The sequence below is a fragment of the Prinia subflava genome, chromosome 32, assembly GCF_021018805.1.
Source record: "Prinia subflava isolate CZ2003 ecotype Zambia chromosome 32, Cam_Psub_1.2, whole genome shotgun sequence".
Classification (NCBI taxonomy): domain Eukaryota; kingdom Metazoa; phylum Chordata; class Aves; order Passeriformes; family Cisticolidae; genus Prinia; species Prinia subflava.
Window position 1 is genome coordinate 919765 of NC_086278.1, and position 27437 is coordinate 947201.

General features: G+C 52.4%; 3 protein-coding genes across 4 annotated transcripts in view; all 3 read left to right on the forward strand.

Moving 5' to 3' along the window:
- Window positions 1-420: 420 nt before the first annotated feature.
- On the forward strand, window positions 421-4112 carry PCNA (proliferating cell nuclear antigen). The gene is made up of 6 exons (XM_063420814.1): window positions 421-836; window positions 1759-1856; window positions 2265-2332; window positions 2926-3120; window positions 3387-3510; window positions 3611-4112. The coding sequence occupies exons 1-6, from the start codon at window positions 616-618 to the stop codon at window positions 3691-3693; spliced, it is 789 nt and encodes a 262-aa protein (XP_063276884.1). The 5' UTR covers window positions 421-615; the 3' UTR covers window positions 3694-4112.
- A 2388-nt stretch (window positions 4113-6500) lies between these two features.
- Window positions 6501-11436, forward strand: TMEM230 (transmembrane protein 230). 2 transcript variants are annotated; one of them, XM_063420715.1, is made up of 5 exons: window positions 6501-6647; window positions 8550-8677; window positions 9036-9158; window positions 10246-10413; window positions 10807-11436. In XM_063420715.1, the coding sequence occupies exons 2-4, from the start codon at window positions 8582-8584 to the stop codon at window positions 10384-10386; spliced, it is 360 nt and encodes a 119-aa protein (XP_063276785.1). In that variant the 5' UTR covers window positions 6501-6647; window positions 8550-8581; the 3' UTR covers window positions 10387-10413; window positions 10807-11436. The 2 variants fall into 2 exon arrangements, with proteins under 2 accessions (XP_063276785.1, XP_063276784.1); XM_063420714.1 differs by having other exon boundaries at window positions 10246-11436.
- Window positions 11437-22566: 11130 nt separating this feature from the next.
- SLC23A2 (solute carrier family 23 member 2) overlaps window positions 22567-27437 on the forward strand; it is a 52650-nt gene continuing 47779 nt past the window's right edge. The window contains exon 1 of the mRNA XM_063420691.1: window positions 22567-22721. The gene's annotated coding sequence lies outside the window, so the exon portion shown is untranslated. The remainder of the gene's footprint in view (window positions 22722-27437) is intronic.

Sequence of the window (27437 nt, forward strand, 5' to 3'; positions counted from 1 at the left end):
CAATGGGAGGCGTGGGATGGGCGAGGGGCGGGGCCTGGGGCAATGCATGGCCACGCCCCAGTGTACCCGGATGATGCGGGGCGCCATGATGTGTGGCGCCAGTGCGCCGCTGAGGGAGGGGGCGAGCGGGAGCGCGGGAAGGTTCATGGGCGCTGGGAGAAGCCTGAGGGGTTTGTCTTAATGGACAAACGGCTTTGTGTTATGGCTGTTTTTTCCTCAGGACGCGGTGCCTGAGGATAGACGCGCCACCGAGCCGTACGTACGGACAGGCCCCGTGTGCGGCACCGGCGCCGCTGCAGGGATCGGGCCCTGCCACCACCGCTGCGCAGCGAGCCGTACGCGGGCCTGTGTAACCCGCTCGGTGATTGGCTCCCGCCGCACGAAGGGGCGGGACTAAGGGGAGGAATGGCGCTGGGATTGGCCGGAGAGCGGCGGGGTCCTGTATGTGAGCTTGGAGGGTATTGGGCTGAAGGAGGAGAGCGGCTCTGATGATTGGCTGAGGCGCGCCGGAGGGCGGGGCGACGGAGTGCATAAAAGGGGCTTGGCGGGCCGCCTCGCTTAGTTTTCAGTGTTTCCGTCGTTTGCGTCTGTGCCGCTCCCGCTGGTGCTGCCAAGATGTTCGAGGCGCGGCTGGTGCAGGGCTCCGTGCTCAAGCGAGTACTGGAGGCCCTCAAGGACCTTATCACGGAGGCCTGCTGGGACCTGGGCTCGGGCGGCATTAGCTTGCAGAGCATGGACTCCTCGCACGTCTCGCTGGTGCAGCTCACGCTGCGATCGGAGGGCTTCGACACGTACCGCTGCGACCGCAACATCGCCATGGGCGTCAACCTGTCCAGGTCAGCCGGCGGCGGGGTCTCATCGGGCGCTGCCATGGGGCCGCCGAGCAGGCCCGGTGGCTGCGGCGCTGAGGGGAGCGGGGGCTGCCGTGCAAGGGGGTGTGAGGGGATATCTGGGGGCGAGGGCTCGCCGTGGCGGTGTGGTGGGTGCCGGGGGCGCCCGGGGCCGCCTCAGCCCTTCTCTCCCCCCCCATTCCCCTCACGCCTCTCGCGCCGTTTTTCGCGGCGCGCGCGGGGCCCGTCGCGGCCGTGACGTCACTGCCGGCGCCAAGTGGCGGGAAAAGCCAGCGCTGGCGGGGAGCCGCCGCCATGGCCCCTCCTGTGGGAACGGGTGACAGCTCTAAAGTCCTGGCGCTGGGACAGCTCTTACAGAATTCTCGGGGGCGTCAGGATGAGCACTGCCAGCAGATCGTTCCTGCCCCGCTGTTCAGCGCTGTGAGGCGCTCCTGAAGTGCTGTGTCCGTGCTGTGCCCAGCTCTGGGCTCCTCACGAGAGGAGGGACACAGAGCTCCTGAAGCGGGTGCAGCGGAGGGCAGCAAAGATGAGGGGCCTGGAGCATCTCTGTTATGAGGAAAGTGTGAGGGAGCTGAGGCTATTCAGCCTCGGGAAGAGACTGCTGAGAGAGGAAAGCTCTTCCCTGTGTATAAATATGCACAGGAAGGGTCTGAGGATGGATTTAGGCTCTGCTGCGAAGGGCCCAGCCGTGGGACAAGAGAAACAGGCAGGAACTGATGCACAGGAATGGGGAAGAACTTTATAGGTGACCAAGCACTGGAGGAGATTGGCCAGAGAGGCTGGGGAGTCTCCCCATACACCCGCTTTTCCACCAATGTTAAAAGGAGAGCCTGATAACTGTAACATCACACCCCCTCCTGCTCTGTCAGCTCTCAGCTCCTGAGTCCCCCGCCTTTCTCCCCTCCAGCATGTCCAAAATCCTGAAATGTGCAGGAAACGAGGACATCATCACCCTGCGGGCCGAGGACAACGCGGACACCCTGGCTCTGGTGTTCGAGGCACCGAGTGAGTTTTGCATTTGGGAGCTCCTTTGTTACTGGGATGTGTTTAACCACTTCATAAACCACAGGGATGCAGGAGGGAGGGAAGTGGCAATGGATCCTGCAGGAGTGGGAGGGGACAGCTGATTCTTGGAGCAGTCTGGAGAATGAAACTTCATCAACTTGATAAATATTTTCTTTGTAAGAGGAAGACTCTTAGGCTTAGGCTGCACACAGAGCTCCTTGGCTGTGCCCTTGCAGCCTGTAAAAGGCTCTTAGGGCATTCCCAGAGTTCCAGCTCCAATGAACCAAAGGAAAATTTTGGTGTCATTATTGAAATGGTTGTACTTGGAGGGAGTGGGGAATGGCAGCAGTTAAATTATGTTTGTCACTTGTTAAAAACATGTGATCTAACTGTGCTTTGCTCCACCAGACCAGGAGAAGGTTTCTGATTACGAAATGAAGCTGATGGATCTCGATGTGGAGCAGCTGGGAATCCCAGTAAGTAACAGCTCAGGGGACTGGTGGCACTGGGTGTTTGCCACGTTCACATCAGATCCTGTAACACTGCAGGAGTGTGGAGCATTGGACAAGCCTGGGGCTGGCAGGGTGGCACTGTGGGTACCTTAGTGCTGGCAGGGTGGCACTGGGGACCCCAGCCCTGCAGGGTGCCACTGGGAGTGCCCAAGGGTGTCACTGTGGGTGTCCCTGGGAGTGACCAAGGGTGCCGCTGTGGGTACCTTAGGGTTGGCACGGTGTCACTATGGGTGTCACTGGGTACCCCAGGGCTGGCAGGGTGTCACTGTGGGTGTCCCTGGGAGTGCCTAAGGGTGTCATTGTGGGTACCGTTAGGGCTGGTAGGGTGTCCCTGTGGGTGGCACTGGGTACCCCAGCCCTGCAGGGTGGCCCTGTGGGTGTCACTGGGAGTGCCCAGCCCTGCAGGGTGGCACTGTGGCTGTCCCTGTGGGTACCCCAGCTCTGCAGGGTGTCCCTGTGGGTGTCACTGTGGGTACCCCAGCCCTGCAGGGTGTCCCTGTGGGTCTCCCTGTGGGTACCCCAGCCCTGCAGGGTGACACTGTGGCTGTCTCCCCCAGGAGCAGGAGTACAGCTGCGTGGTGAAGATGCCCTCGGCCGAGTTTGCGCGCATCTGCCGGGACCTGAGCCACATCGGCGACGCCGTGGTCATCTCCTGCGCCAAGGACGGCGTCAAGTTCTCTGCCAACGGCGAGCTGGGCAACGGCAACATCAAACTGTCCCAGACCAGCAACGTGGACAAGGAGGAGGAGGCTGTGAGTGCAGGGATCCTGCAGAGCCAGCCCTCTGCCCTGTGGGGCTCCTGGAATTAGGGAATGGTTTGGGTTGGAAAGGGCCCGTAGCAGTCACTGGGTGTCCCTGCAGTGAGCGGGGACAGGGCCAGGTCTCCCTCTGGTTCATGCAGTCCCTGGGTCCCTCCAGTTGCAGCCTTACCCTGGGGGCAGCACTGGTGCCTTTGCCTGAGCTGTGCCAGGGGCGTGCAGCCCCTGCAGCCTGTCCTGAGCCCGCCCTGCTCCCCCAGGTTACAATAGAGATGAACGAGCCAGTGCAGCTCACCTTCGCCCTGAGGTACCTGAACTTCTTCACCAAGGCCACCCCGCTGTCCCCCACGGTCACACTCAGCATGTCTGCAGACGTTCCTCTGGGTGAGTACCAGGGCTCTGCCTGAGGAGGGCTGCAGTGGGAGCTTGAGGCTGCATTTTATGTAGAACCTTCTGAACGCCCTTTTTTCGTTCTGCTCCCCAGTTGTGGAGTACAAGATCGCCGACATGGGACACCTGAAGTACTACCTGGCCCCAAAGATCGAGGACCAGCAGGAAGGCTCTTAACTGGAGCAGGACTGGGGATCTGCTCCTGGCTGGAGGCAGCAATTCCAGAGCCTTGGAGCGTCCTGGGAGCACTGTAGCCGTGTCTTGTAGATATCTCTGTAAATATTTTTCAACTCACCATTTTGCTATCCTGGTATCATTGGAAATAGGAAACCTGAGTTTTTCTAGTGTGTTTATGTACTCCCAACAATCTCTTGGATGCTGTCTGAAGGTGAAATTTCTTACTCCTTTCAGCTGCTGTTGGAGAGGAGGGGCGATATTTAATGGGTCAAGATGTTTCCTGGAGTTTCAGTGGAGCTGTAGCTTAGGGTTGCTGTTTTATTACCCCATGAGTTTATGTTATCTTACTTCATTTATTTTTAAAGCTGATATTTTGACTGAAACTTGGAAAATTGAAATAAAAAATATAATTTCATGGAGTTTGTTGTGTTTAAATGTGGGTGGGTGCTTCTGAGGCTGTGCTGATGTGCCCTGGTTCCCTTTTCAAGGCTCAGAGCTCCTCTTTGATCACTCCAGGGTGTGAAAGAGGTGCCAGCCTGTCCTGGATGTGGCACTGGGGACAGGGGGTGGTGACCGTGGTGGTGGCAGTTGGATTTCATGATCCTGTCAGAGCTTTCTCCAGCCCCTGCAATTGCCCGGGTTTCAGCAGGTTTTTGGGGAGGCTGTGTTAGAAACGAGACGCTTGACACAGCCAATATAGCAAGCAGCAATTCAATTTAATAATTGATTAATTAGTGTGGTAAACTATGAGCAAAGACAGCGCTGGGTACAGTGGAAGGATTTTCCCCTCTGCACACCAATTGCTGAACTTGCTGGGATTTTATTTGCTATATTCATACATATTCATAAGCTTTTCTCAGCAGTTTCTATTTCCAATTTTTAATGTCATTGGTCAATACCTATTGTGGTCCATTTTAATTTCAATATTCCAGGATGTACATCCAGGATCTGTATCCCAGATGTGGGGTCCAGCTTCTATTTTCCAGGTCTATCAGTCGTTGATAGCAATGTTCAGTTTCCCTTTTTCAAGCACAATAAATCAGCGAGCTGAAATCCTTTGTTCGTATCAGGATGTTTTCCAACCTCTCTGAGAAGGCCTGAGGCCATTCTTAGTTCCTTCTTTTGTCTAAAAAGCCTTTTTACATTCTAAAACTACAGTTTAAAATTCTTAAATAACAAGCAAGCTTCTAAAGTTATAATTATAAGACACTTATTACAGAATAGCATGAGATTTATAATAATAGGTAATTGCAAACAAAGTTTGTTCAAAAAAACCTTCCATGCTTTCCTGGGTTGTTTATTAGAACTCATTTTTATAACTGTCCAATGGCCGTGTTCTACAATTACAGTTACACAGATTCTTTTTATTTCCCTGACACAAAACACAATTTTGTATTTCACACCTGCGTCCTTCCCGCGGCTGGGTAAGACACGCGAACCCTGGGGACAACCCGCCCGAGCCGCTGTCCCCCGCGGTGACACAGGGTGGCACCAGGTGGCAGTGCCGGCCACGAGCGAGCCCCGCTCCGAGGGACAATCCCTGCTCGGGGCAGGGACAGGGACAATCCCTGCTCGGGGCAGGGACAGGGACAGCGCTGCCCGAGGGACAATCCCTGCTCGGGGCAGGGACAGGGACAATCCCTGCTCGGGGCAGGGACAGGGACAGCGCTGCCCGAGGGACAATCCCTGCTCGGGGCAGGGACAGGGACAATCCCTGCTCGGGACAGGGACAGGGACAGCGCTGTCCGAGGGACAATCCCTGCTCGGGGCAGGGACAGGGACAATCCCTGCTCGGGACAGGGACAGGGACAGCGCTGTCCGAGGGACAATCCCTGCTCGGGGCAGGGACAGGGACAGCGACAGCGCTGCCCGAGGGACAATCCCTGCTCGGGGCAGGGACAATCCCTGCTCGGGACAGGGACAGGGACAGCGACAGCGCTGCCCGAGGGACAATCCCTGCTCGGGGCAGGGACAATCCCTGCTCGGGACAGGGACAGGGACAGCGACAGCGCTGCCCGAGGGACAATTCCTGCTCGGGGCAGGGACAGGGACAGGGACAGCGCTGCCCGGCCCCGGCTCCTGCTGGACCGGCACTCTCGGGCTGGGCCGGCAGCGACACCCGGGGACAGCGGGAGCTGTCCCTGCCTGCTGTCCTGGTTTTTCTGAGTTTTTAAAAAATCTTCCACTTGTTCATAAGATGGAGTCAGTTCTTTAGTTTCTGTGCAATATTAAGGGTCAGTTTTTCACTTTCTCACACTTTAGAATATAAACAACCTTGCTTGTTTTGTTCACTGTCCTTTGTTTACATGTTTCTAGCCTGACAATAATGTTGGTTGACAGCTGGTCATCGGGGTGAAGGGGTAGCAACCCCAGAAGCCAATCCATAACCCGACCCACAAATGTATAAAAATGGAAGAAATAAAGAGGCTGGCCCCCTTTTGGGGGAGCAGCCTTTCACTGCAGCCCTGCTGGGGTTTATTCAGTGGTGTTGTTTTGCCGCTTTCACACCTGCCCACGGCAGGGGTGGCACTGGACGGGCTTTAAGGGGCCTCCCAACACAAACCATTCCAGGATTCTGGGTTTGGACGTCGATTTTCTGCTCCTGCTGTTCAGGTGTCTCCCCTGCTGAGCTGTCTCGTGTCTCAGACCCTTCCCCATTTATCCTTCCTCGGTTTGCGGGTTACTCCAGCGCCCGAAGGAAACATCTGTGCCAGGAAGAGCTTCCACCCTGGAGCTTTTTTAGCAATTCCTGACCTCTTCCCCGGACCGGGGCTGGGCGCCCTGAATAACCCGGGGGCTCTTTTCCCCTGCGGAGGCGCAGCAGACGCGGGGCCGGGGCGGAGGAAGCCGGGACAGCCCCGGCCGTGACCTGGAAGGGAAGCGGCGTCAGCGGGATCGACTTCCCGGGGCGGCGGCGGGACAGGCGGGGCCGGCATGGGCCGGGCCGGCGGCAGGTACCGCGGGGGTTCGGGGTGGGTTCGGGGTGATTTTGGGGTGGTTCGGGTGGATCTCGGTGGGTCGGGGAGCGGCTCGAGGCCGGGACCCCCATTCCCGGTGTCCCCGGGTGTCCCCGGTGGTGGCGGCTCTCCCGAAGCCGCTCCCGATCCCCGTGCGGGGAATGCGGGGCTGTGCCCGGGGGGCTCCGGGGTCCCGGGCGGAGCTGCCGTGCTCGGGCTCCCCGGGGCTGGTTTAAAGCACAGCTGCCATATTAGAAATTTCGGATTTCAGCGTTAATTGTTTTGGCCCTGCTGCTCAGGCCCCGGTTGTTTATTTGGCTCCCGAAAAGCATTAGCACTGTGCTGGCTCCTGCCCTGGAACCATTGCCGTGCTCACTTTGTGTGAGGCTCAGTGGAATTGAACGTGGCCCTTAAACTTGAGATATGACAGAATAATTTACATTTATATTTCATACGCATTTGCCCTCAACAGCCTCTTTCTTGTTGGTAGATGAGGCATTGGGAAGAACAGGGCAACTTGTGCAGGTGTAAAATGGGAATAATTCCCAAGAAGCCACTGAACAGCCTGGTAAATAATGGGGCAGTGGGTAAGAAAAGAGAGCAAAATGGGGCAGAGTTGTGAAATCTGGCATCTTTCAGAAAGGTTTGTTTATTCCACCTTTTTCCCCTCCTGCACATTTACACTCAGGCATGTGGGAGAGCCTGGAGGTGTTTGGGTCTGAAAAACAAGGATGTGTGGGGAGCAGGGAATGCCACCCTGCAGGTGTTTAATTATTCACAGGATTGAAAATGTTTTGTTCATGTTTGGTTTTTGCTACTAAAACAAATGCCCAAAGTTCAAACCAAAGGTTCAGTGGTGAGAATTTCAGATTAGAGGGGATTTTATAAAAGTCAATTTTACAGCGGGAGGAACGAAGCTGGGTGGGGAATATGCCAGCAATTAGTGACGGGGAGACAAAGGGCTGCAGTTCCAGTGGAGAGTCAATATTTTGAGTGGATGCATCACCTCTGATGCTGCAGAATGTTGTGGAAACGGAGTTTTTATCCCTTCCTGTTGGCACTGCTGGAATATCTGCTTTTGTTCCCTTGGTTCCAGACTTTCTCCAGATTTTCTTTTCCAGAATATAAAAGCTCTGTTGAGGCTGGGAGGTGTGGGGAGCCCTTCCCTGCCCCTCTCCCCTGGGAATCCAGCCCAGTCCCGGCTCTGCAGGGGGAGGTTGGCAGGATGGAAGGCTCTGAGGGACAGCAGCTGGCTCTGATCCCTGTCCCCAGGGTGTCCCCCTGGCACTGGGGTCCTGCCCTGCACACCCTGGGCTGTCCCTGGGCTGTGGTGACCTCACCATTCACACTCCATCCCCTTGTCCCGCTCCCTCTGAGTCACTGCTGCTGTCTCCATGACATCTCCATTTCATTCCAGTTCCCAGTGGTTTGGGTTGGTGTTTTGGGTTTTTTTCTCCTCCCCTAAATTGCTCTCTTGCAAAATCGCCTGGTGGTTGAAAAGCTGCTTTGTTTAGGACTGGTTTGGGTTTATTTGCTGGTGTCCTGTTCAGAAACAGCCAGAGCTCAGACATCTCCGTGCTGGCAGCAGGAGCTCCTCGTGGAGTGAGAGCTGGGTTGTACTCTGGGCCCTGCCCTGGAATTTTGATCTGGTTTGAAGCACAGGTTCTACCTTGGTTCCAGATATTGTTGCAGCTGTATCCATTTTATATTTTAGGCTTCAAATGAAATGCTTAGATCCACTGTTGGAAAAAGTATTAATTCATGAAGAGGAACAGAGATGCCCTTTGGGTGGCACAGCCTCGATGTGGCAGTTTCTCCTCAGAAACTTTTGTTCTGTGTCTCTCAGGCTCCCATCCCTCAGTTTTCTCTCCTGTTTTTGTGCCTCCCCCTGGTTTCCAGGCTGTAGCTGATGCCCAGGCCCCCCTGGAACGATGTCATCGAGGACCAATCTCTCTGCTGGGATTCCCAGCAGCAAAGTCAAATATTCCAAGCTCTCCAGCACTGATGATGGCTACATTGACCTGCAGGTAAAAAGTGGGGAAGGAAGCTGTAAAAGCAGGAGAATGGGCAGCCACAGCTTGGCCTTGCACTGCAGCTGCTTCTCGGGCATCTCTGGGGGAGCATCTGCAGCTCAGAGAGGGACAGAGCTGGGTGGGAGCTAAACCCTCTGGGCCCCTCTGGGGAGCCCAAAGAGGCTTCCTGGGGACAGGACTGGGAGTAAGGGCTGGCTCAGCAGGGTCTCCATGGGCAGAATTCCCCCTGGAGGGGTTACAGAGCCCGGTGGCAGAGCTGCTGCAGATCTTTGTCCCACCTCTGCCAGCTGTGGGGTCACATCTGTGCTCTGGTGGGAGGGGAGCTGTGCTGAATTTGGGTTTTTCCATCCAGTTCAAGAAGAGCCCACCCAAAATCCCCTACAAGGCCATCGCCCTGGCCGTGGTGCTCTTCATGATCGGGACCTTCCTCATCATCATCGGAGCCCTGCTGCTGGCAGGGTACATCAGCAAAGGGGTGAGTGCTTGGTGACACTTCTGCCACGGGTTCTGCCCTGTCCCCAGAGCTGCCCTGAGCCCTCATTGGCCACCAGGTGACAGGAAACTGCCTCAAGTTGCACCAGGGGAGGTTTAATTTCAGAATTAAGAAAGGTTTGTTGTTTGTTTGTTGCCTGGCATCACCTGCAGTGGCAGAGTCCCCATCCCCACCGAGGATGTGGCACTCGAGGACATGGCTTAGTGTGACCCTGGGGGTGGTGCTGGGTCATGGTTGGACTTGATGACCTTGCAGGTCTTTTCCAGCCTCAAGGATCCTGTGATGGTGTTCAGTGTGGAACTTCAGAGCCACAGGAAGCGAGCAGGGAATTGATTCCCACCACGGCCTGGCTGTGCTGGCAGCCCCCTTTCCCTGGGATCCCGCAGTCAGCCTGGCTGGAGCAGGCTCAGAGCTGGGCTGGGCATCTCCAGGGAGGGCTGAGTGTCCCTGGGGAGGTCACATCCCTGTCCTGGAGAGAGCTCAGCCTGTGCAGACCCTGCAGGGACAGGGAGGAGCTGCCAGACCCCGTGTGGGGCAGGGCAGCACTGGCTGTGGCTGTGATCCACAGGAAGGGATCTGCTCCTTCTGGGTGCTTCTCCCAGCCTGTGCTGTGGGCTCGTGGTGGGCTGGCAGCTCTGCCTTATCTCTGTGGCAGCAGCAGCCTCTGGCCTCTATCAGCAGCGCTCCAGGCTCAGATCTCTGGGCTCGTTCTTGGCCACGCTCGCAGCTCCCAGCCCCGGCTGCACATCCAGGGGGGTCCGTGGTGAAGGACAAAGTCCCTTGAGGCCTTTGCAGCAAGGAGAAGATGCCAGGATAGGACTAAAGGATAGGATAGGACTAAAGGCTCAGCCTGATGACAGCTGAGATATTTCTGACAGAAGATGGATTTTTATTTCTCACCTTGCCAGGCCTCGGGGATGGATCACAGAACCACGGGATGGTTTTGGTTCAAAGGACCTTACAGATCACCTCATTCCAAGCCCTGCCTTGGGCAGGGACACCTTCCCCTAGAGCAGGCAGGGTGTGAGAAGGGGCAGAGCCCCTCAGGTGTGACTGTCTGTCCCTGCAGGAGACCGACCGGGCCATCCCCGTGCTGATCATCGGCATCCTCGTGTTCCTGCCGGGCTTTTACCACCTGCGCATCGCCTACTACGCCTCCAAGGGCTACCGGGGCTACTCCTACGACGACATCCCCGACTTCGACGACTGAACCCTTAATTAATCCCGCTCTAATTAGGTTGGTCAGAGCTGGTAGTTCCCCTGGAGGCTGCCAGGGCGCAGCTGATGCGTGTCCCTCACGCGGCGCCGCTTCCTGGGCTCGAGGTGTTGCGGGTGTTCCAGTTTAGGGGGTGGGGGCTGGAGCCCAGAACTGACCAAAAGGAATTGCAAAGAGCTTGACATTTATGGTGTTATTTCCTCTCGGGGTTGCACAGTTCCCCTCGCTGGGAAGTTCTTCCTGGGGGAGGCAATCCTTGCGATTTTCCAAAAATAGATTCAGCAGCAGGTACTTGTTTTTTTCTTTAAGTGTTTTCTAGAGTTTATTTTAGCTTTCCATGAGATTGTGGTTATTGTTGGGTTACCTTTGCAGACAAACCACAGTTAAATTCTCCTTTTGCTCTCTGTCCACCAGAAATGCTTCCAAACTACTGATTCCTGAGCTTGCCTGGAGTAAATAAAGTCTGATGAGAGGGGGAAAGCAGCACTTGCAGGAAATGATTTCCACACAGTGCACTTGCTCCACAGCTCCCTGTCAGACTGACCAAGCTCTATTGCTCACAAACACATCCTTCCCAAGTGAGCTTTCCCTGTGCCACTTTTGGGCAAAATCCACTTATCCTTCTCAAGGACTGGTGTTGGACTTTGCTTGTTAAACAACAATGGGTAATGGGAGAAGGATTGGAATCCAGACTCAAGTGTCTAAATACCAAAACTCTTGGGCTTGACTGATACAGGTATTGGAGACACTTGAATTCCAGCTGTCTGTCTTTTGGAGTCCTTTTGTCCTTGTGTAGATGATTTACTGTGCAGACCTGCCCAGGCCAGTGAAGAGAAGTTCTCTGTGTAGTTTGTGCTGAACAAACCCCCTCTGGATTGCTTTGCCAGCTTTGCTGATGTGTCATTCAGGGAAAGCAGGGATGGCTCCACTTGTGTGAGGTACAACCAGGCTGTCTGCTGAGCTGGGGTGTCTCGGTGTCCTGGAGAAGGAGCAGTGATGCAAGTGGATGCATTTAACATGAATAAAGGTCTATATTCTCTGTAACTGTAATTTTGTCTTTCCCACCTTCACGGGTGTCAGAGTGCACTGAAAACTGTCCTGGGCCTTGGCTGCTGTTGCCTCCAGCTCCCAAGTGCTGCTGCAGTGAGGGGGGCAGCAGCTCTGGAGTAGCCCCAGCAGTGTCATCTGAGCCCCAGGTGGGATGAATGTTCCAGAATGTTCCAGAAGGAGAGGACAGTGCAGAGCAGGCCCATGGAGGTGTCCACAGAGCAGGGCTGGACAAACACATTGTTCTGAATGTACTCCTAGAATTATCTTTTTCCTCTTTCAGTGCTGCAGATTAGACCCAAACCCTGAGCCAAGCTCTTTTTTTTAACCTGCATCTCTTCCCTCACCTCTCCCAACTCCCCTGTGTGAATCCCAGCGCTGCACCCTGAGGAGGAACTCAAATTAACTCTGGTTAAATTCAGGATTTCCCTCGCCACCTCTGGAGGCACAGCTGGGCACGAGCCCTCCCTGCTGCCAGCCCCAGCTGCTGGGGTGGGGCAGGGGACAAGGCACAGCTGGCAGCAGCTGGAATTTGTCAACTACAGCTGGCTCTGGCCAGGAGAGCGGCTGCTGACGTCAAACCATGAATCAGCCTCTCTGGGGGGACAAGAACCTGGGTTTATTTGGGTTTGGAGAACGAGGAGAGGAAGTGGAAGTTTAGATTGAAAAAGCAAAGAGGGAGGGAGAAGATGCAGGAAGTTGGGAAGGGGGGGTCACCTAAGCAGGATAAATGTAGGGAACAGGAGAAAAAAATGGATTTGGATGATCCTTGTAGGTTCCTTCCAACTTAGGGCATTGTGTGATTCTCTGAGTCTAAGAACAGGCTGATGTTCCTGGAGGAAAGGAATGAATGAATTTACTTTTCTTTGGCAGAAGCAAAGTCCTCAGGCAGCACAGTGGATAAACAGGCAGGGCTGTGTGAGGGATGGCCAGGAGAAAAAGTCCTCTCCACAGGGGCTTTTTATATCTAATTGGGGAAAAAAGAAACACTTCTAGGAAAGAGAAAAGGGATTCTGACAACTGGAAGTACATGGATGCAGAGGACTTCATTCTTCAAGCTGACATGCAGGTTTTGGGGAGCCCTGAGTGACTCCCTTTGGTGGTGAGGGGAACAGGAGGAGTTTGTGGTTCTAGAGCAGGGCTGGAATGACAAATGAGGCACTGATGGATGAGGGTAACACGGAATAGCTGCTTCCTTTGTGGAGTATCCTCCACTCCAGGCAAGGCAGCTGTCTCAGGGAAAAACAGTCTGCATTTACAAAGCCTGCCAGGTGTAGCATGCACAAGCTCTGGAGAAAGAACAGGCAGCCAGATTCCAGGCTTTTCTCTGGCTTATAAGTGCTTGGATTTGTGTCTCTTCAATGCCATTCTTTGATTGCTGTTGCAGGGTGTAGTTACACAATTGATTACCCGCTTAATTTAACGCCATGGAGTTGCTGGAAATGTGATTCTGGAGTCCTGTGGCCTGAGCTACCAGCAGTGCCCAAGAAATCCTCCTGGTGTATTCATTATAAAAGCAGAGATTTCAGTCAATCTCATGATACTGTTTTTTGAGTGAACAAAACCAGAATTATCCAAAGTATTGTGCAAATGGTGCCATAAACCCTTGAAAGAAGAGGCAGAAATTGTGCTCTAGATTGTCCAAAAAGGTGAAGGAATGGGGAGGAGTTTCACCAGCCTGGGGATTGTGTGTGAATCGTGAGGCCAGGGGAAGGCACAGCCCTGAAGGGATCCTCGCTCCATCCCAGGCTCTCAGTTCCTCTCTGGCTGAAGTTCCCCACCAACAATGACTCTCACACTGAGGATTTTGCATATTTCCATACATAGGTCCATGTAAAGAGACACAGAATCATTAAGAAACCTTTAATTAACATCACTGAGTCCAACCATTAATACTCAAGTGACATCATTCCCACTGCAGGGAAGCAGCTGCAGGCCAGTCCTGGGAAAGCAGGTGCCATAGTCCAGATTTGTGCCACAGATGTCTCTGGCATCACTGCTGCTCCTCTCTGAGATTCTCCACGTGCTTGTGCTGCTGGAAGTTCATGGGATGGGGAGAAGAGCAAAGCCCATCACTGGTCCCATGGAAACTCGAGTTTGTAACTCCTCATGTTTTCTCAGCAGTGAATTCCATTTCCTCTCCCTTTTTGAGAACCTCATCCTCGGGGCCTGGCTGGGGGTTGTCCTGTTTGGGAAAGGTTTGAGGAGGCTGGGCTGGGCAGCAGGGCTCTGACCTTAGCCCAGAAAACATTTCAGTAGAAGTTGTGTGAAGCAACACAGAGAGGAAGTGAAGCTGCCAGCCCCGGGCTGTAAATACAGCCACGAACCCAGTGCTGTGTGTGAGCAAACAGCAAAATGGGCAGCAGCATCTGCTGCTTCCCCGGGGCTGCTCTTGCAGGGACACTCAGCCCAGCCTGGCTTTGCTTCCTGTCACCTGCAATTAGCCAAATTCGGCAGCACTCATCACAGAGAGGCTCTGTACAGAAATAGGGATATAAGAGCCTGGTAAAAACCCCTCGGGGCAGGAAGAAATGACTCAGCACAACTCCGAAGGGGATCTGTGCGTGCCCTGCTCTGAATGAGCTTCTCCAAGTGCTCCCCACACTCCTCCCTGGTGCCTGGTCCTTAAAAGTCCCAAACATCAGCCCATTCATGCAACTGCTCCTCACGCCTTCTGCCCCTTCCTGAACCTCACTGGAGCTTTCTCCCGGCCCTTTTCTTGGGGTGTTCCTCCTGCTCTTCTCCAGATCTCTGTCCTGAAAGCTACTCCAGGACTGCGTGGCTGATCCTGCCGTCCTCTCCCCATTGCTGTTCTCAGGAGCTGCAGGCAGGGGACATCACCCAGCCCTTGGATCTCTCTGGCCTCCCAATCACTGCAGACACCTTTGGTTTCCCCCTCCCAGCTCTGCCCTCTCAGCCTAATGAAAAGAAGCAATTTTTGCAGTTTTCCCAGGGCTCTGTGCTGACCCAGCTGTGTTTCCCTGCTCCAAGGCAGATGCTGTGTCCTGTGTCGAATGTGGATGTGCACGTGCACAGCAGTTCCTCTCCCCTTCCTGAGTACAAAAGCAGCTTGAGGTTTTTCAGAAATGCTGGATTTGACTAAAAATAGTCCAGACAGTCCAGCAAGGCCATGACAGAGCCTCTCAAGAGAGTTGGCTTTGTTCTGAGGTGGAGCCAAGGGTCATGCGGGGAAAAACTTGATTGTTGATTAGAAATTATTGTTTCCAATTGATTGAATTGACTGGTTTGCTGCTCTGGGCTCGGGTTTGTGCTGGTTCAGGACTTGCTACCCTGAGGCCTTTCCTTCCCTGCTTTCCCTGTGTCTAGGAAGGTGTTAAGGAACTGCTTTTAATCAGAGGTAAGGCAACTACTGGGAGCTCTGTTTTGTGGACAGAGCTTTCTTCTGATGAGACTCAGGAAGTGACATTTCCTTCCTCCACACTGTACTTGGGCTGGGTTCTGAGCCGTGCTGTTGTCCTCATCCCTGGGGCAGCACAAAGGGACCTCCCCTCCCACACCAACACAGATCCATGAGATCCATGCAGAGCTTTTCCAGCTCTGCAGTTGCAGAGAGGAACAAAACTGTGATGAATCTTCTTTGAGAGGACTTTCAGCTCCTGTGAAACAGCAGGTTTGGCACTGAAGCAAAAATTCTGTGGAGGAATCACTGTTTCATCCTGGGCTGTTAAAGCAAAGGGCAGAAAATCCACTAGTCACCACTAATTAATTTTGTTTTGAAATATTTACTTGGGCTGAAGTAGTAGCTGCTCTTAAGTCTTTAAAGGATTAGCTGCCTGCTGCTCTTTATGCCTGTAACCATTTATTTAAGCTGTTGCTGTAAATCATGCTGTGAACCTGTCATGAGAGGTTTTAACCTTCCTTCTTGGCAGTGAGAAATGCCTGGTGCAGGTGGCCCTGCTGATGTGACAGAAATTAAACATCCAGTCAGGTCCTCTGGGCCCTTTCCCCAGCTTCTTCAAGGAGGGGCAAGACAGAAAATGAAATTAGTGATAATTGTTTACATCAGGGTGTTGCAAAGCCTGAGGAGGGGCTGTGAGGAGTTCAGGTAACATAAGCTGGGTGATGCAGGAGCATCAGTCCCTGAGACAAAGCCACGTGTAGCAAAGGAAGTGCTCTGGATCTAGAACAAATCCTCAAAGAAAACTGAGAACTCCCCTCAGCAGGGATTATTTCTTGCTCCCAGGTACATGTTCAGTGTAAACTGGAAAGATCCCAGGTCCTTAAACCTACAAATGCTAATTAGCATCACCATATAATTTTCTAGCAGTTTTCATTAATGTGTCATTAGAAGTTTGCCAGCTCCTATAATCCTCATTTTTCGTGTCTCTCAATACTAACGGTCCATATCACAGCATGACCTCTTCCCTGCTATTTTGGGTGGTTCTTTTTCAGACAAATGCCTTATTTTCTCTGTATTTGATACTGGAGGTCAAGTGAATCCTCTCTGCCTTTTATTGCACAAGAACAGAGGCAGGATTGTAACAGGGCCAGTGCAAATGTGCGCCTAAAAATAAACCAGTGGATGGTCTCCAACCTCAAACACAAAAAGAGTATTTGTAGAGGTCTCTCTTTGTTGCGTGACCGTGTTTCAGCTCACTGAGGAGACACTTCAAAGTTCAGCTCACAAACAGTTCGTGGTTTAATCCTCCCCATGTAACAAAGGCAACTCTTTGACTTGGATCCGTGGTCGGCTGCCACCCTGAGCCCTTGGAAACCCTTGGAGCTGGCAGAGGCTGACTGGAGTGGATCATCCCGGGGCAGGGGCAGTGTCTGGGGTGCTGCCCTGGGCTGCTGCCTCCCACCCTGGGGCTGCAGAGGCACAGGCACGGCCACAGCCTTCTCTCACTTCTGCTGGAAACAATTCAAGAGTGGCAAGAGGGGCCAGAGCTTGCAGAACACTTCAGTGACACCGCTTGGCACCAATTAAGAATAGCAGAGGTGGCACTTTAGGCAGGGAAGGGGTTAACCAACTACAGGGCAATTTTCAGGGGAGAAGTTGGAGTTCATTGTTCCAGGCTCTCTGTGGATTTCTTTTTTGTCCTTTCATCTCTGATTCTTGGTTCTCCTCATAAAAGAGGTTGCTAGTCCTTCCTCTTTGTGTTTTTCCTTGGCCTGTGAACCTTTCAGGGCATGGCCTGTGCCTTCACCTGTGAGCAGGAGCACAGAGGGAGAGCTGTGGCAGAGAACTATAAATAGAGAGCCTAGCCAGCCCTGTGGCATCCGTGCTTCTATAATTGCCTGCTCTGCACTCCCGTGACAAGCCTTTCTCCAGCTGGCAGGGCAAGGAGGAGCTGCAGGCTGTCTCACATTCAGTCCCAGAGCTGGACGTGCCCGTGGAGCCCTGCTTTGGGCCCATTCTCCCTCTTTTCCTGTGTGTGAATGACACTCCTGCTGTCTGCCCAGTGGGATTCAGGCAGTTCAGTTTCAGAAGCTGCTTTGTAGAGGGCTGGTGATCTAACTTGTGCCTCAGGCACCACTTGTTTATTTGCCTTCTGCCCCTTGCTGCAGGAGGCTGGTGTGTCTGTGTCACTCTTGATGTCACCGTGTGGTTTTGTTGCTATGTGCTCACATAAGGGATTAAATGAGTCACGGGTAAAAGTGACCCAAGCCCATCCTTCCTCTCTGAGGATGTTCTTGGGGAATGACTTGCAAGTGGGTTAAAGCAGGGACTGTGTCTCTGCTCTCACTCCTCTGCTGAGGGATGAGTAAGCAGCCACAGGAGCTGCTGCCTGTGCTGTGCAGAGTGAAGGACCTTCACTTGAACTCCCAGTGCAGGTGGCTTAAGAAAACCTCTTTTATTCCGTGCTATAAAATTCCTCTAAAGGACTTCAAAGTGATATTGTGCACTGTGTCCACCTCATTTTGGAAGTAGTTTAAGTGGGAATGAGCTGCTCTGGTCCTGCTTATCCACATCTGCCCACAGCAGCTGCTCCTCAACCCCGGAGCTTTGAACAGCCATATGTGAACAAGGTGACAAATCCCAGCTTGTCTTCCCCTTAGAGTCCATCCTTGCAGATGCCTCAGGGTTCATCCAATGGGGAGAAGATCTAATGGAACAGAACTCCAGAGTGAGTGTGCCCAGAAGAGCAAAACCATCAGCCACAGGCTCCTGCTGTGCCTCTGCTGCTGCCACAACACCTCAGAGCCAGATGTGGCTGCAGAGACTCAGCATTTTGACAAGGAGAGCCTGGCAGGAGAACAGACCAGGCAGGACAAATGCAGGCTGTTTTCCTGGCCCCCTCCTGCTCCCACTCTTCCCAGGATTTAAGGGCTCTGGGCTCATTTCAGGAGCTGTGCTTTTGGGAAGCAGCCTGGGGATGAACTTGGAGAGGTGACAGAGTCCATCTCCTCCTCCTGTCAAACACAGGCTTTGCCCCTGACTCAGCAAGTGAAATCTCATTTCTTTGGTACAGCCCTGAGGTACCAGACAGAACAGCAGCAAGAAAATTGCCTTCTCCTGCAGAGCACAGGCTGTCCAGCTGAGTTAGTGTCACCAGGAGCACGCTGTAGCTCTCTCCCTGCCCTGTATTCCTGACGGCTTGGGATGAATATTCCATGGCCAGCGTGGCTTGAGAAACACCACAGGGAGAAGCAGAGGGACCTGAGATGGCTGTTTGAGCTGGCCTGGGTTGTTTGCACTGTCCTGGTTAGTTGTACTCTCCTCGTTGTTTGTACTGTCCTGGTTCCCACAACCTTGTCTCCACTTCCAAAATATTTTGCAATCCCAAAGCTGAAGAAAGCTCTCCTCTCTCCAAAACCTGCCAGAGAGGAAACCATCGTGGGAGGACCAGCAGGGACAGTTCTGCAGCAAATCTCCTCTCCTGCTCACCTATTGATTTATTCCTTACATGAATTCAGACTGCTGCTGTTCCTCCGCGGATACCACAGGCACAACAGGGGCTCTGCTGCATGGGTCGCTGGCTGGAGCCTCCCTGATTTGAGTGCTTGGCCCGAGATCCTCCGGCCAAAAGCTCTCTTTGCTACAAAGAGCACTTTGCACTAATTAAACTTCATAAAAATTCTTCCTGACTCCATTTTGCAGATGACAAACTAGGGGGTTGAGCTCAGCTGGCAGAGCCCATCTCGGTTCTGAGAAAGAAACACCTTTTTTCTGCCTCCATTTCCACCTGACCTTGGGGGGAACAGCAAGTCATGGGTGACCCCGAGATAATGATAAATATGATAAATATGATAAATTCCTGTGTGTCAGGAGCTGGAGGAGTTTCCCACCCGGTGGTGTAGGTGGTTTTTAACCAAGGGCTGCTCACACTTGCTCTCCTCATCTCACCGAGTGAACCCCGGAGTCTGCCCAGCTCCTCACCTCAGTGACCATTCCGTATTCCAGAGGGAGAAGGGTGAGTTGTTAACTTTTTTTTTGTTTGTTTATTTGGCAGAGTTTCCACTCACCTCCTAGGCTGCTGTTGAAATAGCAGGGCTTTCATTTTTATTTTGTCTAATCCAGTGAAAGATATTCCTGTTATCCATATACAGGAGTGCTGGATTCTTAACTAACTACAGAGTGCTGGACTCTATCTTTGGGATTCACACAGAATGTTATTCATCTAATGCAAGGCAGGCTATTTTTTTAAATTTTCTTTTTTTTTATGTTATAAAAACTAAACTCAAAACACACCAAGAAAACAAGATTGGGAAGGAGCTATGGATCCCAGACCCAACCCGGTTACAGGATGATGGGATGGTTTGGGTCCATTGGAAGGTACTGTCTCATTCCACTCCCCTGCCAAGGGTGAGGATGCCTTTCACTAGATACCATCCCTGGATACAAAGTTTTGATTTGGTCTTTTGGACATCCTGTGCTCAGATCAATGATTCATACCCCAGCCAAGGCAACACTTGGATTTAAAATGGAAATTTTGAGTAAAAGACACCAGCCAAAAACATTTCATCATTTAAATTTATGCCAGTAACATCCGTGCTGCATCTGAGGAAAACCCTGACCTGCAGTGCTGTCCTTCCCATTTGATCCACACAGAGCTATGAAGAAACAACCAAAATAAAGCTGGGGAATGTCCTCAGTAAAGCTTCCTTGGACTTATGTGATAGGGTCCAGCAACATCTCAGGAGTTCAGGTAAGTCCCTGAGTGAGCTTTCAGGAACTCAGGTAATCCAGACAAGATGTAGGGTAGAGGAGAAAACAAAGGCAATGTGTCTCCTTCTGGATCTCAAAGGTCTGCACACCAAATGATTGATAACTGCTAATTTCTCCTGCTGCGTGTTCAGGAAGGACAGGCACATCCCATGTCTCCAATTCTTCCAGCTTTTTTATGGACCTGTGAATCATTCAGGCAGAGTGATTGAATGTTTAGATAAATACCTCAGGGTTCTTCACTACGCTTTAATAACACAAACTGTTTATGCCAATAATCCCAGTAAAATTGTTTCTATTTCTGTAGCAGGACAGTGTGATGGCATAAAATGGGCCCTGACTTCCTGAACAAGGGAAATGCCAGGGAATTTTCTCAAACTTTCCAGCACAAGAGGCCACCTGGAAGGGAATTTACCAAATTAAGAGGAAAAAGGACTGAAAAAGGCTTTACTGAGTTTGAGCCCATTGTTCTGGGGGGTCCAGCTGTGTCAAATTCAATTCTTGGAGCACTAAATCCACCTTTATCATCCTTCCCCAGCTTGTCCTTGGGATTATCACAACCCTGACATTGTGATACATACATCTGTTGCATTTCAATCTGACTGATGTGTTTTCTCTCACTGTATTACCTGTACTTCCCTGTGCCATCTTTCACCTGGGGAGGGCAGGTTGGAAAATTGTAACACTCAGAAATAAAATAAACAGCGCTGTGTCTCTGTCCCTGATCCTGAACACAGGGAGGCCTTGCAGGGACACTGAGCACACATGATCCATCTCCCTGCACAAACTCCTGTCAACAGCAAAACTGCTGCAGCCTCCATCAGTCTGGCATTACTAAAATGTCCCTCCCGTCATGGCCCCACGCTCCCCCACCCTGACAAACAAAGGCTTTTAACGTTTAAAAGCTGCACTGGAGTCTGTGTCTACATTTGGGATGAGGCCAGGTATTGAATAATGCCAAGGATTGATATCCAGAATCAAGCATTGTGCCTTAGCCCTGCCCTATATAGTTCTCCATATGTCTCACTGGAAAACCTTTTAGAAGCTTAACCAGGAGAGTTTTGCAGTGAACATGGAAAAAAAAAATATGCCCGAGGATAAGCACAAATGCTCCAGAGGCCTCGTAGGGTCTCTGGTCTTAAAGTAAGCTCCTGGGTTTTAATGGGATCGGATGAAACCCTCTTTATGGGGGAGCGGGAGGGAAGGGCTTGGACAGCTGGGGAATAAACATTCCTGGTTGCCAACCACTGCACAAACAGCAACATTTGTAGCAAGGACCAAAAAGATCAAGAGAGAATTACAGGTCTCGGTGAAACACTGTCCAAGTAGTGCCGGTGGTCTGGGGAGCACTTTCCCATCGACTGGGGGCTGCAGCTTAATTAAATAAGAGCAGGGCTGGGGGAGAAAGCCCAGCGTGGGTCAATATCTCCTCAAGGACAGGCGGTGTAAGGAGAAAGGGCAGGAATCAGCTGTGGGTGCTCAGCCCCAGCTGCCCAGAACAGCCCTGAGCAAGGGAAGGAGCCATGGGCTGATGTGTCTGACACATCCAGAACTGCACGTTCTGGAAAGGGCAGGACACAAATTAGAGCGAGTTAACGTTGTCAGAAGCCATTAGGGATGTCAGATGTTGCCGAGAGGGACATGAGAGAGGCGGTGTCCAGTGCTGGGTACCGGAGCTGCAGACGTCAGCAGCGCCTGAAAACAGCCAGCTCTGTGGATTGGGAGGGGGGATTTGTCACGTTTGTGTCACTTTTGTCCTGGCCCCCACCAGAAAACTGGAAATCTCAGAAAAAAAAGGTGTTTTCGGGCGAGGGTTGTGGATGTGGTGGAGGTGTCATCTTTTGGGGGACTCAGCCTCCTCTAGTACGACAGGGGAGGTTTAGGTTGGCCATCAGAAGGAATTTCTTGACAGAAAGGGTGATTAGACATTGGAATGGGCTGCCCAGGGAGGTGGTGGAGTTACCAGCCCTGGAGGTGTTTAAGGAATGACTGGATGTGGCACTCAGTGCTCCAGTCTGGTTGGGATGGTGGTGATTTGGCACAGGCTGGGCTTGAGCTCAGAGGTCTTTTCCCACTTAAATGATTCTGTGATTCTTTTGTTCCTCCCTAAACTCACTCTCCTATTGTAAAAGTTGGATTTTTTCCTGAAAGATAATAATTTTAAAAAATAAAAAAAATTAAAAAGAAGCAAATTTAAAAGGAAAGCCCCAAGAGGACCAGGGCTGGAGGCACCAGGTGAGCACATTTTCCTAGGGGCTGCAGAGAGACCCCCAGATGAGAGGCCCAAGGGGTTTTGTTTGTGGACCTCATCAATATCCATCAATACCCATCAATATCTGCAGGGAGGTGTCAGAGATGGAGCAGACTCTGCTCCCTGGGGCCCAGCAATGGGACAAGAGGCAATGGGCACAAACTGATGCCCACCACGTTCCACCTGAACGTGAGGAAGAACTTTCCTGTGCTGGTGGCCAAGTACCAGAAAACTTCCTAGAACCAGAAAAACAGAATAACACAATCTCCTGAGTTGGAAGGGACCCACTGATCCACCTGTCAGCCTTGCACGGGACATCCCAACAATCCCACCGCGTTCCTGAGCCTTGTCCCAGCGCTCCTGGAGCTCTGCCATCCCTGAGGCCGTGACATCCCCTGGGGAGCCTGTTCGTGCTCCACTGCCCAGCCAGGCTGTGGAGTGTCCCTCACCGGGGACATTCCAAACCCGTCCGGACAACCCTGTGCCATGTGCTCCGGGGTGACCCTGCCTGAGCACGGAGGTTGGACCAGATGCCCCACTGCGGTCCCTTCTGCCTGCCCCATCCCGTGACTCTGCCAATTTGTGTCTTTCATGCATAAAGCGTTCACACATCCCTGCAGCCGGAGGCCTCTCCCTCAGGGAAATCGAGGCTGTTCCCCCGCCGAGCGCCGGGGCCGCCATGGCTGCCGAGCCCTGAGGGAGCGGGGCCGGGGCCGCCATGGCTGCCGAGCCCTGAGGGAGCGGGGCCCGGGCCGCGCCATCTTGTCGGGGGCGGAGCGGGCCCCGTCCCGCCCCGTGCTCTGCCTGCCGGGGCCGCCCGGCCCCGCCGCACTCGCCGCGGAGACCGAGGGGAGCGGAGCCGCAGCCCCCAGCGCCATTGCCGCTCTCCGCCCGCCATGGCAGGTGAGCCCGTCCTCCCCTCCTGCTCCCGCCGCCGCCCGCCCTGAGGGAGCAGCCCCGCGGCGCTTCCCCGCCGCGTTCTCCCCTCAGAGTCCTCCCCGCCGCGCTCGCCTTTCAGCGCTTTCCGCTCGGCGCTCGCCGCTCAGCCTCCCGCCCGCTGTCAGCTCCATGCTGGCCCCGCATCCCCGCACAGCCGCGGCTCGCCCCTCGCTGCCGCGGGCCGGAGGATCGCGGCTCCCCGCAGCCTCCACCATGTTAGCCGGCCGCGGTTCACCTTGGCCGCGCGGCTCCCGCGCCGTCCGCACCTTTCCGCTCCTCCTCTCCCTTCTATTTCCCATTTGTGGGTTAAATAAACCCTTCCCTGTGCTCCGCGCCGCCGTTTTCTGGCTCGGCATCGTCTCCAGGGGTTGGGGAAGGGGCGCGGGGGGATGCTCAGGGTGGCACCTGCGGCGGGGTCACCTGCCCGGCGAGCAGGACCGCGCCGGCATCCATCCCCGGGGTGGGGTCTTCTCTCGGTGCGGCTGAGGTAATTATTTTTATTAATTATTTTTTTTCCTTTAATCTGAAACAAAATGGGTGGCAGAGCCGTAAGCTTGCAGATGGGATGGAGAAATGCAGGTTAATTCTCCCCTGGTCCTGAAGGGGTGGCCTCGCTCTTCCCTGATCCTGTTCTCGTGATACGCTTTAAAGCTTCCCCACACCCCCCCTTTTAAAAATTATTTATTGGCCTTTTTTTTTCCTTTTTCAGTGCACATCGAGGCAGTAAATATTTCAATTTTCTGGTTTTAACTTGCAAGCCCCGTTCGATATCTTGTGTGGTTTTCTTTTGTTTTAAGGTACATTTTGGGTAGAAAGAAGTGATGTAGGTAGCGCAGAAAAATGCCCGAACAAAGCTTGTTGCAAGGCTATTACGTTTCCTAGAATAAGGACTAACCACTATCATACATTCCTGTTATTAGTGGCTTTTGCCTTTTTTCTATAAAAGCTGGGAATGAGGCAGAGGCTTTACAGTTTTATTCCCATCCCTTCATTTTGGAGCCGTCATTGTCATTCTGTATGCAGGGAAGAGCAGCCCCTGAGGCAGTTTGGGGCTCTCCTGGCAAGGTGAGTGCAAGCTGGGCTGACCCCAAAGGCAGCAGCACAGCCGGTAGAAGATTCTGGCAGGGAAGGGGAATCCCCAGAGTTTAAAACAAGGTAAAGACCTGGCCTGTTAAAGTTTTCCGCCTTGTCATTTCCCACATGCAGCTGACACTTGGTGTGAGTTCAGTGCCAAGTAAATGCCAGGCTCCCTATTGCTGAGCTTTAATTTTCAATAACACCAAATGCTCTATATTCACAGGGAGCTTAATATGTCCGTGTGTCCTCACTGCAGCATAGTGCTGTCAGGCTTGAGCAGGCTTTAAATTACTCAGTTTAAGCTTTAAAAAAGAGCTGGTTTGGGTAGTCTTTTTCCTGGCAGGTGGAGTTTGATGCAGGCTCTGAAACGGAAGTGGAGAAGCAGAACAAATGCTGGAGTGATGAGCAGCGGATGGGCTGCACAGTGCCAGAGCCATGCTTAACTACACACCTTGGTCTGCCAGGTGATTTCAGTGTACATAAAGGATTATTGCAACAAGTAGCTCAGGTTAGGAAACTGGAAAATAATCCTTTAGATATGTAGAACAATTGGATTAGCTGATGAGCTCTTGCACCCCTACTCCTAGCTCCCAGACATGATCCAGATAGCTTGAAATTAGAGCAGTGTCAACATGGAGATGCACTGAAACAAATTCAGCCTTGGGCTGGAGGTTAAACAAGCCCTGAGATTTTTATCATGGATTTAAACAAGCCTTTGGCTTAGTCAAGATGCGAAGAGTACTTGAAAATGTCTTGTCAGAGCCCTGGGGACAAGAGGCGCTGGGGTTCTCAGGGGTGGGTTGTGCTCCTGCTATGCATTAACAGGCTGAACTCGAATGGTTTAAGATCCGTCCCAGTGTGGCACTGGGCTGTAAGCCCCGCTTTGAGCCAGGCTTAGCTTTGCTGAACTCTCTGGAAGCACACAGCTCTCAGCAGATGGAAGGAGCGGTATGGGAATCAGGTTATCTCAGAGCACGGGCCTGTTGCTTTTTCAGCATTTTCAGCTTGGAAACAAATCGGAAGGAAAAGCAGCTTCTCAAAGAGTGGGGGCATTTGGGCTGCAGGTTGATGGGTGTTTCCTTGGCTGACAGGAGCAGTTTCAGCAGCTCCCATCCCTCACCCCTGGCAGTGTCCCGGCGCTGGGGCACTCCCGGAGGGATGGCAGCTCAGCCCACCAGAGCCTTGTGTTTCTGTGGCAGCCAGATCTGGTCGGGGAATTTTCGTGCTCTTTGCCCCCCGTGAGTCCAGGCAGACCCCGAGCGTACTCCCCAAGTCCGTATTAGGTGGTCTGTGGGTGTGTGGGTGTATTTAAACCTTGCTAATACGAGAGTTTCTGTCTCACGAGGTCGTCTAACACGGAGTTGAATTCCAGTGGAGAAACAGAAATAATTTTTGTTGGTATTACCTAGTTGGAGACTTCTTCAGGGGAAGCTTGAGATAATGGCACCGTTTGAGGATTGTTTTTTTCCTAACTGAAAACCTCAGCTGTGGATTTCCCCCATATTTGTTTAGAAGAACGTGTAAAAAATGCTGCATTTGTATGCAGTTCTATTTCAATTTTTTTTTTAAATTAAACCGGGTTTTTTGTCTTTGATTCTGTCAATATGTTTGGGGGTTTATTCCTGGTGTAGCCAAATCTACCAACTTCCTCAGCACGATAGAGTGTCCCTAAGGGCTTTGTTGTGTTGTGGAAGTTGATTGGAGACCATTGAAAGGAAAATGGGTGAAACTCCAGGCATTGTCGGTATGGATTCCTCCAGAATTGGCTGCTGAGCTGCTTTCCTGACTGGTGTGAACTGCAGCGATTAAACCTCTCCTGATCCCGAGGGCAGGGGAAGGCAGCTGGCACCCCCTGGGAGCTGTTACCACCACGAACTGATGTCATTTGGAAGGTTATAGAATCCTGGAATGGTTTGGGTGGGAAGGGACCTCAAAGCCCACCCAGTGCCACCCCTGCTGCGGGCAGGGACACCTTCCACTGTCACAGGCTGCTCCAAGCCCTATTCAGCCTGGCCTTGGGCAGTTTCAGAGATCCAGGGGCAGCCACAGCTGCTCTGCCAGGGCCTGCCCACCCTACCACGGAAGTGTTTCTTCCTGAGACGATCTTGTTCTGCTGTAGGTGCTCCTGTCAATGTCTTTGTGTGAACCATGTAAGAAATCTCAAGCCCCAGAAGTTTCTGTGGGGCCATTTCTTCAATAGATTTATTTTGCTTTTGAATGCTTCTTTATGTGTTTATGCTTACAGGAGAAAATGCAGATGGCTGCACACAGCCCTTCTACTTCCATTGGAGCCGATGGTTTATATGTTGCTGGAAAATCTATTTATATCAAGTGTTATTTATGAAGCCTCAGTGGTCATGACATGGCCTGACAACAGTTACAGCGGGGGTTATTTTACTTAAAAGCTACAGGAAGACAATATTGACAGGATGAGTAAGAGACGAGCATCCTGATGTAGTGAACGCAGCAGTAAAATAAATCATTACAAATGAAAGTTCTTGCTTGTTCTCCAGCCTTCCCGGGGGTGCAGTGTGCTCAGACACGGCCAGCTTCGTGGGGTGCACTGAATATTTCTGTCAGTACTTGGGAGCACATTTGCTTTATGGGCAAATGTTTTTGGTTGTTATGAGCTGTCTCAAGACAGGGTTTCTTTGATGGCAGGAAAGAAATCTGATGATGTTTGGCTGTTTTCAGGTTGTGGGAAGGGAATGTTTGCTGCCTGAGTGTTTTTCTATTGGAGATGAATCTACATGGGGATTTCTTGCCATGGTAATTTGGCCCGGAAAGGAGCAGAGCTACTTCCTTGGAAAGGCGCTTGGGGTGTTGAGACATCACTGGCACTAGCTGGGGAAAGAGAGGAGGAGGGAGAACTGAAGTTGTAGCTCAGAAGTCTCCTGTTGTAATTTCATCCCTTCCTCTCACATTGATCTCGGCCATTTCTGTTGCCGAACGCTGGGAAGGTGTGTGGTGGCATCGGGAGCGCTCCCGGGTTTGTAACGCGTTCTCCAGAGCGACGAGCAGCCGGGGTTTAATCCTGTGTCCCCAGGGTTGTCATCAGCCCCGTCAGCGTGAGCCACCCTCGCCTGGGAGCTGTGACTCTGCCCTTGACTCTGCCGTGGCCCCGGGGCAGGGTTGGGCTTTGAGAGATGGTTTTGGGAAGGATGAATTCCCCACGAGCTGTGCCCAGGGAGTCCCGAAGCTCCGGGTTTGGGTGTCTCCCTCCTGTGTTTGGGAGTGGATTGAAATGCTCTGTGTTCCCATCCCACAGCTCCGGTTGATTGTGTGCTCTAGAATGTAAAACTAGTATTTTATAGAGTTTATAATTAGAAATTCAATGATCTGAATCTCTCTCCAAGTCTCGGTTCTTAGGCCGAAAGATGCAAGTGCTGGTTAAGGAGGGGCCGGGAATGCACTTAACATCCAAGTGTCTGCTCTTACTGATTTCATTTTAATATTACTTTTAAATAGCAGCTTCAAGAGAGAATAGACTTTATCCTATTTCTCGGAAAGGGAATTTCCAGAGCTCCTTCTCAACACATTCAGGCAACCAGAATATTTTATTCTTCCCCCAAAACCTACATTACTAAGCGATAATAAATCGAT

Coding starts and splice junctions, on each gene's coding strand:
- PCNA (XM_063420814.1), top strand. CDS start 616: ATGTTCGAGGCGCGGCTGGTGCAGGGCTCCGTGCTCAAGCGAGTACTG. Junction 1,857..2,264: donor TCTGGTGTTCGAGGCACCGA/GTGAGTTTTGCA, acceptor TTGCTCCACCAG/ACCAGGAGAAGGTTTCTGAT. Junction 3,511..3,610: donor GTCTGCAGACGTTCCTCTGG/GTGAGTACCAGG, acceptor TCTGCTCCCCAG/TTGTGGAGTACAAGATCGCC.
- TMEM230 (XM_063420714.1), top strand. CDS start 8,582: ATGTCATCGAGGACCAATCTCTCTGCTGGGATTCCCAGCAGCAAAGTC. Junction 8,678..9,035: donor ATGGCTACATTGACCTGCAG/GTAAAAAGTGGG, acceptor TTTTCCATCCAG/TTCAAGAAGAGCCCACCCAA. Junction 9,159..10,245: donor CAGGGTACATCAGCAAAGGG/GTGAGTGCTTGG, acceptor CTGTCCCTGCAG/GAGACCGACCGGGCCATCCC.